At 34.4% G+C, this 11,654-nt stretch overlaps 1 protein-coding gene and 1 pseudogene across 2 annotated transcripts; one reads left to right on the top strand and one right to left on the bottom strand.

Annotated features, from left to right (window-relative positions):
* Nucleotides 1-557: 557 nt before the first annotated feature.
* LOC18594872 (uncharacterized) lies at nt 558-8,236 on the top strand (annotated as a pseudogene). The gene is made up of 5 exons (XR_016027331.1): nt 558-1,820; nt 5,607-5,700; nt 5,786-5,822; nt 5,916-6,164; nt 7,305-8,236. The product of XR_016027331.1 is annotated as an uncharacterized LOC18594872 (transcript).
* On the bottom strand, nt 7,745-8,098 carry LOC148761827 (uncharacterized). Its single transcript, XM_088808722.1, has one exon. The coding sequence runs from the start codon at nt 8,096-8,098 to the stop codon at nt 7,745-7,747; it is 354 nt and encodes a 117-aa protein (XP_088664848.1).
* Nucleotides 8,237-11,654: the final 3,418 nt, after the last annotated feature.

Below are 11,654 nucleotides of genomic sequence, written 5' to 3'. Positions count from 1 at the left end.
ACATCATTAAAAATATTTGGGTAAAATATCCTTACTTTTTTTTATTGAAATTATACGAAAGTACATTAGTTTTCGAAATAGAGACTCCACCCGAAGAGTACAAACACCATTAACAAAAAATTATGAAAAGACTCAAATATCTTTCTTTCTTCATTAATTTAAAAAATTATTATTATATTTTTTAAAAAATAAAAAAATAAAGAGCACCGATCTGTCTTCCCTAGCTCACCAAGAAAGGGGAGCATCGACGAGGGGCCAAATGGAGAGCTTTGTTTTAATTAATAAAAAAAAATAAAATTATATAATAATAATTATTAAGATTAATCAATGATAAAACTATCTTTTTACTTTTGTTACATCAACAAGTTGGCAAAAATAATAACAGTTAATTAATGGATAGATTAATATAGTAAATAAAAAATATTTTTTTAAAATAAAATATTTATTTTAAAAATTAATAAATATTTATGTAATTTTGATCAAATTTTAAAAATAAAAATAAGATATTTCACCCAAAACATTTTTATAAAGTTTCCAAAGTGATTTTGAAACTTGTTCCTTTCCTCGAAGGCTTGCCAAAGAAACATTCCACCCATCTCGGCTTTTGCGTATCTTTCTTCCCTCCTCCCTCCCTTCTCTGACGTATTTGCTTTGTTGAGATTGCGAAAAAGAATCTCACATGTTCCCCAATTCTCATCTATTACTCAAACTCCGGTGCATTGCCTCTGCCTCGAAACGTCAGTTCTCAATAATCGCTGCTGCTCGAAATACCGCCACCTATTCGACAATATGCGAAAATCAAGCTGAAAACCATACGGAAGCAGCTATAGAGCATCCGAGGGACTCTACGGACCTTTTCAGGAAATGGGGTTGCAGCGAAAATGATTTAATGAAGATCTTTTCACGCCAGCTTGCTTTGCGCCATGCTCAAGTTGCTCCCCTTTTACCCAAACTCAAGTTGCTCAGTGGCTTGGGACTCACGACTTCCGACATTGTTAAGATGATCAATTGTCGCCCTTGTTTCTTTTGTTCTCGCATCAATCATTGCTTCGACGAGCTGCTTGATTTTTTCCAGACGCTTTTCGGGTCGCAAGAGATGATGCGTAAAACCCTTGTTAGGAACCCTTCGCTTCTTACATATGATTTCCGCAACACGATCAAACCAGTCATTGCGTTGTATGAAGAAATGGGCATTACCGGAATGATTTGATTGTCATGCTCATTTAGCGGCCCACGTTGATTCCTAGGACTTCGTTTAATGACGAGAAGATGGAGTATATAAAGAAAACAGGGGTTTCAAAAGGTGCCAAAATGTATAAATATGTGGTTGCACTCATTGGCATCTCGCGGATTGAGACTATACAGGAAAAAGTGACGAACTTGGAGAAGTTTGGATGTTCAGAGGACGAGGTTTGGAGTCTTTTGGGACGGTCTCCCCTTATTTTGACACTATCAGTTGATAAGGTTCAAAGGAACATGACTTTTGTTGTGGGCACGATGAAGCTCTCTCCAAAAGTGGTGCTTCAGTACCCATTTTTGTTGTTCTGCAATCTGGAATCTGTGTTGAAGCCGCGGGTATTATTGGCTGGGAAGCTAAAGGAAATGGAGCTTCACCCACAGATTAAGGGAGCAATGATGTTGAGGGCATTGAGGATGAAAGAATGCTGATTCTTGACGGCGTTTGTTAAATGTCACCCAGAAAATGTGGCCACTGAATTGCTAGAGTTCTATAAACATGCTAAATGTGTCAAACGATTGGCAGAAGCCTCAAAGATAAAAGTGCATAAAGGATTTCCCTTCTGAACATTTTCGTTTTTCAGGTGCTCAATTCATTTCTTTTACTCCTTGAAATTTTCATGAGTGTAGATGTCAACATTATTCATTTTTCATGAACTAGGATTTTTCCCCTTTAGTGCCATGGTGATCTTTGTACCTTTTCGATTATTCAGAGTTCTAATTGATATTCTCAATGTATAATGCGAGACTGAAGTTTTGGCACATAAGAATAGATGCCTTTTCTTGTTTCATTTGTACTTATTCTGCCAATAACTCTTCTAACCCAGGGTCGAAAAGGTGAAAATTTGCTATGGATGGCATTTCTTTGTCTGGTATTATATAAAACCTTTCATAGGCTGAAGACGCTGTTTATCTTACTATTAGGACTGTGATGCTTGCTCTTTTTTACAAATAAGTGGCATCTCTTCAGTGGAAAGTCATGATGGAAGAGAATTGATGAATTTTCCCTACCTAGAATTACAAGAAACTTCCTTTAATCAAAAGAGGTCAAATGCTTATGAAATGTCTTTGTTTGAATGTGATATCTGCCAAGATTTCTGTTATTCTGGTCTGGTCCAACACATATTTTTTTTGTTTAGCAGTTTACATAGTTTCAATTGGATGATCAATTGTGAAGTCATATTAGGTTGACTTAATGGAGAATAATTTGGTTGAATGAAGAGGGACAGGTTCTTTATGATGTATATTTAGTCTCCATGGAAAATGTCAATTCGAGGAAAATTGACAATAGAATAGACTATCATGCTCGGCAAATTTTCATTCTAGTTATGGTCTATGATTGCTTTCTTTAGAAAGAACTTGTTTTTTTACGTACCCAAGCATTAAGCTTGCATGTGTCTATATTTACATTATCACCTGATAGCTTTTCTTAAAATTTAAAAAGGCTTCTATTTCCCTTGAACTCCATTAGGCTTGGGAATTATCTAAAAATGATGTTTGAACCTATGTATGGAATGAATATTTCTAGGCTGTTGATGGTTACTTTTCCATAGAATGTGACCTAGTTTGATCAATCACAGACGGTCCTTAATCTTTCTTAGTTTATTCTTGTTCAACCCCATGCTTTTACAGACATGCATTCACATCATACATGGATGTATTTCATTTTGGTAACCTTGAGTAGTAAGGGCCAGCACTGTCTCTCACTAAACAAGCTTTACATTTTCCCTGGGAATAAGTTTTACTTATTTCTAGGTATACAGATAGAATTTAGGGTGCAGTCCAGGTGTAGAAATAGCAAAGGAAAACCATAATAATGGCCAAAATTGCTGTAAAATTGAAGTTGGAGCAAGAAAACTAGGCTTAGGGTTGTAGAACCACTGACAGATAATATTCCACTACAATATGGTTGCTTAATGGGTCTAAATGACTATTCATACTAGGGTTACAGTTGCTTTTAATCCTAGGCATTGGTTACAAATAAATCCCATTAATCCTAATCTTTCAAACTCATTAACAGAACACACTAGTGACACGGCCATTAATAAAATAAAAACACAATTACCAACCGTAAACTAAATTAAAAATAGCAAACATTAATAAACATATCAGGATAGCCAATTTAGCTAACTTCTGGAATGCTCCTACATCAATTTAGATTGATTACTACATATTAACGAAATGTTGAAAAGAAAATTGAAAATATTGAAAAAGAAAATGAAGGTTTGTTCACTGAAGAAGGACTAGGGTCTTGTCGCTGCCACTGCTGCCACCTGTTTGTCTTTCTTCTCTATGCCATCAGCAGCGTTGCTGCTATTGTTGCTACTGGTTTGGGCCTTCTCCTCTTCTCTCTTTCTCAGTGTTAGTTTGGCATAGCAATGATGGTGGTGGGATTGGCAATTGTAGCATTGAGATTGAAGTTGCAGTGGTGAGATTGAATTAGTAGTTGAGGAGATGTTTGTTTGATAAAAATATTACTGGCAGTGAGGTCAGGTGTGGTGTGAAGAGAAAATGACCATTGAGGACATTAGATTAAAGTTGGTATATTTTGTTATTTTGTAATATATTTGATATTCATAAAGCTAAAAAATAATTGAGAATTATTTTTATATTTCATTATTATATCTTCATGTATTCATTTACTTATTTATGTATTTATTTGTGTGATTATTTTTATTTCAAAATGATAATAATAATTTTTTAAATATAATAATACATTTACCATATTTAAAAATAAAAAAATTAATTACTTTTTCTTGAGGAAAAATTAATTACTTTATTGTTTATTTAGTTATATATTTAAGTTAATTACTTAATTATGAATATGTTTATTTTTTAAAATTATTAAACCCAAAAGATGAAAAATGAAATAACAAAATGTAAAGGGTGAAAGAAGAATGAAGAAGAAAGGCTATGTGGCAGGGAATTTCAATCCCGCACTGTGGCCCCAAGGGCAAAAATGAAATAAAAAAAGGGTGAGGGGGAGGTGGGGAGGAAGCAGGGTAAATTGGGGAAGGAGGAGGTGTGGTGGTATTGGGAGGCTTTGGTGCAGCTGGAATAGTCTCAACTGCACCATAGTCCTTTTCCAAACAGGGTCTGTTGTCTGTAGAGGCTCTAGTTGTACAGTACTAGAGCTCCCTGGGCTACCAAATGGGCTCAAATTCTCCTTTTTTCCTTTCACATATGCATTCTCTGATTTGTGCCATTATCACCATTGGATGTCAGCACTGCTGCTGCATCTCATTCAAGCAGCTGCCATTTCGGTTTATGGTTCTCTTCACCTCTTCCCTGATTTTCACTGCTCCTGCACAATTTTCTGCCGGCAATGTCTTTGCCACCAATCTGTCTTCTCTTTCAGTCCTTCTGTGCTTTTGGTGTGTGGTTTGTGTTCTAATCTTCGAATTCTCTTTCTTTTCAAATCTAATTCCTAAGAGTGTTTGGCTCTTTAGTTGTAGGTACCTTAAAGCCTTTGCACCATTGAAGTCTCATCAGTTGTTTGATCTATTCTCCTGTTTATCTCCTTCAAGAGACTTTATGTTTTTGTTTTGTTTTCTTTGTCTATTGATTTCCTGCATCTTCATTAGTTTTCTGCTATTCTCTTCAATATCATAATTTGCTGAATTGTTTATTTTCAGCAATTGATTTGGAGATAGGGAAGAATAATTCATTTTTGGTGAAGTAGTTTTTGGTTATTTTTACTTTCTTTAGTGAAAAGACTTCTTGGCTATTGTTAAGATCTTGTGTGCTCTGCATTTTCTCATCATGTTTTGGGATAGTGGATTTGTCTTTGATATACTTTCATCCATTATTTGAAATAACAACAGTGAAATAATGACTGGTGAAGAAAAGGTTATGCCATTTTACTGCTAATGTGCAGATATATCTTATTATATCTGGTTAAAGTGGTAGTAATTTGTGCTTTGCATTGTGAAGCACTGATTTGATTTGTTATATATTTGCTTAGTTCTGAGGCAAGTGAGGCTTTTGATGATTGCATGGTATATCTACATATTTCCTTTACCCATTTTTCAGTTTCATGGTAAAATACCTTAAGATGATTGCTTGTTCATAGTTGTGGTCACCTATCATGTGTGGTAGGATAAGATGTAATATGTTGATAACATTATTATAAGTTAAATCATGCTGTTGGTTTTCTACCATATGCCTTGTCCTTCTATGTTAGTTGCCATATCTTTACCACAGGTAGATGTTCAAGATATACATTTGAAAAAAAAGATGTTCACGATATATTTATGGTTCTGCTAGAAATCAGTTTACCAGAACCTTCCCCACACCCCTTCTCCGTTTCTCTCTCGCTTTACATGTAATATACTACGGCATCTTATGTAGTTTTAGGGCTCTTCATGCAGGGTAGTGATGCTGCTGCTCAAGGTGAAATCTCATTGCTTTCTTGGAACAGTGAGGCTCAATATTTATAAGCATTTACTTATAATGGAAGAACTGGTGAGGAAATGAATGGACTCAAGACTTGTTTTCTTGTCATTTAAATTAAGCTAGGATTTTAATGTGTATATTTATGTTATTTCAGTTGTTTGGGAACTGAGGAAGCAAAAACCAGTGATAAGGTAAGGTAAATTTTATCTTGTCTGACAAGTGGAAAGTTTGGGTGTTTCCGCATGTTACTGTACATTGTAACCTGACATGTTATTTTGACATAGGCTGATTTTGTAGTTGACTGCTCTCAAGATTCAATGAGAAGACACTGCTGTGTCGTGGAATCCTGATATTACCACTCAATTTCTTGTTGCATCAGATGAAGCTGGTTGACATGCTCTAAGGGTAATGATCTTATTGATGGCATTGCATTTGCCGATCAGGATTAGTATTTGTGGTGAATTGTTCCAAGCAGCTTGGTGATATGAGGAAATATAATGTCAACATTAAACAGTTTGTAGGACACACAATAGGTATCTTGCTTCACAAATTTATTGATTGTTTTAAAACTTATTTTACTTTCTGTACTTTTGGGTGTTTGCTGCTGTACTTGTTATGTTACCATTATATACATTGTTGAGTTGCAATTTCACTTCTTTCACTTCCTTTCTCTAAAGGTGAAAAACAAGCAGCCTGAAAGTTTACTCTCTGAAAATGGCAAAGATCTAAAGGCTAACTCATTGAAGAGCTCTTATGGCATACATTATACAGTAGAATATATTTGATTAGATATTTGAGAAGCCTGTTTCCTGGGTTAAGAGTTCAAAATATTGGTACTTGAGATCGAATAGTTATGCCCTTCAGCTAGAAGGGTTTGCTTTATTGGTCCAAATAGTTGTAATAGATTTATGACTGTTTTTCTTTCCTGGTGTAGGTCATTTCTTGTTATGATTCCTCTGATAGTCATGCATCCCGGCATTGTTGTAGAAACACTATGCATTCTTTGTCTAGGTCTACTGTTATTCTAAGTGGAACTTGCTTTTTTATTTTAACTACTTACGTTTGACTTCGAGGTGTCCAATGGCCGGGCTATCCGCCCCAGCCTGGCCTGATTAAATTGTTTTACTAGTAAATAATATATGTTTATTTAATTATAATTCTAAAATATACTTATAAATATTAAAATATTAATTATAAAATAGTAATTTATTATTTTAATGATAAAATAAGTTGTAAATGGGCTGGCCGGATCAGAGTCAGGCTTGGTTTTATAGAGTTAGGCTGACTCGAACATGAGCCAACCTAGCCCATGGTTACCTTTAGTTTGACTGCATCCCTAGGTGTAATTGCAGTGTCTTGCTGTCCCACTGACAGCTCTTATCTGCTTACCAGTGCCAGAGAATGTAGGATCATTGTTGGGACTCAGCTACTGGAGAGATGGGGGAATGAGTGAAGCATCAATTACTAAGCCAATTGCTGGGTTGCTTAAGACTTGTTTATTTTGTATGTAAAAGGTCACAGTAATTTGTCCATTGTTATGTTGAAGAAAGCTAGAAAAGCAATGATGGAGAAAAAGAGCTTAATCACAACTATCATATTTATTTAGAAATATTATTTTAATGCTTAAAGCATTCTTTATACCACTTAATGACTTCATGTTCACATAAAAACAGATCGCATGTGAAGTGAAAGGAAGCTAAAATCTCTCTTCCAAACATTCATGTACTGCACAAGGGCAGATTGAAGAGATTTATTGTTTTGCTGGATATAAAGCAGTCATCGTTGCATGAGCACTTGATTCCTTTCTCATGGAGTAGTAACACCTTGAAAAACAAAATATCAAGTTAGAACAAATCTAAGACTCTTATCGTATCTGTTATAGGCAGGATAAATCAAGATGTGAAATGTAATTAATCACATGAGTATGTATGAGTCCTTTACTATATAGCAGTAATTGTCATTTAAAATTAGTGAAAATGTTATACTCATGTGTATCTTTATGTGCTGATCTTTACGTACATGTCTTCTCTTGATTTAGCAGATTTATAACTAATGTGGTAGGAAGTAGGAACTAGGAGGAGTTTATGCTATAATTCCTTGACTAAACATGCCATTAGAAGCATGCTTTATTATGCTCAATCTTACTTCCACATTTGAAGTTGCGAGGAACAGTCCTTCCACAGCTTTCAATCTGCTTAATGGTGTGTTCAACTCCGACGAGGGCTGCCAACTTAGAGGTAATGGCAGGGCAAACACACTGGACCTGGGTGAGCCGAACATGTTCGCAGCAGTCGGATGAGGGGCTGTGGCCGAACATGACAGCGCTGCATGCATTGACAAGGAGCCGCTGCTTCTCTTTGCACTGGGTAGGACTCATGCCTCCTCTTGAGGTAGGAACCTCAGAAGCACCTACTACCACCACTAGCACAATTACAACCATACCAGCCCGCCATGAGCTTGCCATCATACGCAGCTCTCTTTCTTTATATTCTTTTCTGGCCTTCTCTGCGTTTGTTGGGGTTCCTTGAGTTGAATGCAGACCTCTTTTTACAGAGGGGTAGAACTCCAGCATTTTGTTTTTGTTTTTGTTAAAGAATGGAGAAACTCAAACATTTTTAGTATTTTTAAGTCTAATTTTGAAATAAAGTATGAATTTTACCAAATTCATGAATATATAGAATTTTTCCATTACATAAAATATGGGACTTATCATCGATATAGACTAAGAACTAGATCAAATCGTAATTACTAGTATTTATATTAGAAATAATTGCACAAATTTTATATATAGGGACAATTCTACTTAGCTTTATCTTTTTGTCTTATCTAAACTTTTATTTGCTACATTATTGCGTATGATTTTGTATTTTTGATACATTATATGTAATTTCCCTACATTTTTAGTGAATTACATCTCGTTATTTCATCCAAAATCAAAACTTTGAAATGTTTACTTCAAATTTTATTAAAGCCATGATGATCTAAAGAGAATTCGTAAATAACAAACCCAATTTATTCCTCCTTAGAAATTAAGTTATAAACTGATTAGCTTTTGTTTGGTGGGGGGCATAAGAGAATGGCAAAAGGCCATTGCGCAAATCTTTTTTCAAGGAAATAAAAAACATATTGCAATGAGCCATGGCCTAGGGAAGATTAGTAAATATCAATTGATTCGATTCCTTGTTGAAATTTTAGGCTATTTTCTTTTGTTTCCTTATGGTGGGGGGCATATGACAAGGGCACTAGGTCATACATTAATCGTTTTCAAGGAAATTAAAAAAAAAAATAATGTTTCGAACATTTAGTTCATTGATTGGTGTATAATTCTCCTGTTTAAAGAATAAAGTTCTAATATCTCTTTTCTCAACTAAAAAAATAATAATTAGTGTTTAATGAATAAACTATTCTTTTTAGGCAAGGAAGATTCTAGATTCACCTAACTAGTTTCCCTCTTTTCGGTCTTTTTTTTTTTTTATCAAGACATTAAAATTTAAAGCCAACTAACTCAAGATCATTGTGCCCATTTGGCTATTTCATGTTTTTTTAGTTTTTTTCATACAGTTTGCAATATAGATTAGAATACTTCAAAATGTCACATCTACTCATCACAATGAAAAGAGGTACTTTCTCTAGCATTCATTCCACCAAAACTATGCCCAATCTAACATCTTTGGGCTTCAAAGACAATTATTGTAACCAAAATCATAATTTCCACAATTTCTCTTAATTTTTGTAATTAGTTTATAATTTCTTATAATTTGAATCTAATTTAGCAAAACCTTGACAAATTCTTGCCATTTCTCCAATTTCAGCCCTAATTCTCTTCCAAACCTTAAACCCATAACACCTACAACTTAAATCAAGTGGACCCCTTCCTTGGTGAGCTTTTTAAAAACGAATCAAACAAAAACCTTAGCTTTAAGAGGGAGAGATATGAAAACTTAGAGAGAGAAAGAATTAAAACCTACAAAATTGAAGGTTTAGGAAAGCATGGTCTTACGTTACATTGAGGTTTCAAAGCTTGGAATTTGATTGATATGAGAGAAACGTGGGAGAAGTAAAGAAAGGATAGGGAGAACTGAGGAAAAAAGACAAAAAGGTGTGAAGAACAAGAGAGATATGAGGGCCGCCTGTGGGTCAAAAGCCCAAAACACCTGTGGTGGGACTGTAGAAATCATCCCTAACCTCAAATTATGGAAAAATATACTTTTTTTGGGAGTTCTCTCTCTTATCTTTTAAATAAACCTACTTACTCGTCATAATAGATTTTAAAAAGGTTGAGTTCAAGAATATTTGGTTTAAAAAGGATATATCATAAGTTCACTAAGTAATTTACCCCTTGCCCTTACATGAAAATCAGGAGTTCTACATTTTATACACCTTAAGAAAATTTGTACTCAAATTTGTTTCAAAATCAAACTAACCTTTATTCTACGAATAGGTGCAAGTATTCGTTTCTCATATCATCCTCAACTTCCCAAGTCACTTATCACTTGTATGATTACGTCATAGCACTTTTATAGAGGTTGTTTCCTTAGCTCGAAATTCCTTAACTTGCCTGTCCAAGACTTCCATTACCCAACACCAAAAATCATATAAAGGTGTAACATACCTTGGGTGTAGCTACTTTTTCTTGCCAAATCTCATTACTAACTTGTTAGAATCGACACAAGCAAGAATTGCAAGTGGGACTTTTAACTTAGTCTTTTACTCACCATCATTCATGCTCGATAACAATTGATGATATCTTTTTAAAGTTAAAATCCATTAAATATAGGAGGGAGGCTCCCGACATACAACAGAAAGGTTTGAGATTTTTATGCTTTGGCTTGAAGCATACCCATCTCAAACCTGCAAACTTGGGTGAACAAAAAACTAGGCATTGGTCATCATCTATTTACAAAAAAATCACTCATGTTTCAAAACCTTTCCCACACACCCAAAAATCTCTACATTTACACAGTGATCCCAATAGACAACATTGAAACCCCAATAAGACCTCCTAGACATATCAAACCATTACACATGTTATCAGCACTAGAGAAGTGCAAAATAGGAAATAATTCTTCGGAAAGCGGTGCCTTGTCCATCGTCTTGCAGTAGTCGTTAGACCCAGCCTTCCTTGCACTTGTTGGTTTCCCTTGAGAGATGGCATCATCGGCACACTCCTCCCAAAAAAAAAAAGTTTTGGGATGAGCCCTAGCGCAAAAGCCAGGACTTGCTTAATTTCCATAAACCGGAAACATCCTAGGTACTAACTTCCCTTGCAATGCACCATAATTCAAACAAGTTTAAAAACTATTAAAACATGTTCAAATATCATTCAAGAAATTTCAAAACTCATTCAAGTAATTTTGAAACTTTTCACATGGAAGCACTTAGGCATTTCGAAAATTATTTAAAAAAGTTTAAAAACTATTCAAAAAAATTGAAAAACTCATTCAAACCACTTCAAAAATCATTCAAACAAGTTTAAAGATCATTCAAGTAGTTTGATAATTTTTCACATGGAAACACTTGTGCACTTCAAAAACAAATGAATGGAAGTTTTCAACATCAATACTTTAAGTTCAAAAACATATTCAAACAACTTCAAAAATCATTCAAACAAGTTCAAGGATCACTCAAACAAGTTCAAAGATCATTAAACCAATTTTGATCACTTTTGTCATTTCAAAACTATAATAATTTTAAAGCTAATAAAATTAACAGTTATGTTTTAAATGATGTTAGACTTGCTTAGGTTTAGTGGGCTATGCTTGTTGAGGTCCTTGTGTCAATCACGATGGTTATGAGAGTTTTCAACATAAGGTCTGCAACTGCTTAACCAAAATTAAATATTAAATATTAGATTATTTCTTATAATTGTAGATAATCCAAGAGTGCAACCATGAGTATATGGTGTTGTGATTTCATAGTTAATAACCTTGAATTATTTTAATGAGATTAAGAATTATTCTAAGTTTATTAAAACTTGGAATATCTACGTCCAAATAGATTCCCCGCTTAGCTTTGTAGAATTC

The sequence above is a fragment of the Theobroma cacao genome, chromosome 7, assembly GCF_053813885.1.
Source record: "Theobroma cacao isolate CCN51 chromosome 7, ASM5381388v1, whole genome shotgun sequence".
NCBI lineage: Eukaryota > Viridiplantae > Streptophyta > Magnoliopsida > Malvales > Malvaceae > Theobroma > Theobroma cacao.
Note: the sequence above shows the minus strand (reverse complement) of the source record. Positions and strands in the feature narration are given on the sequence as shown.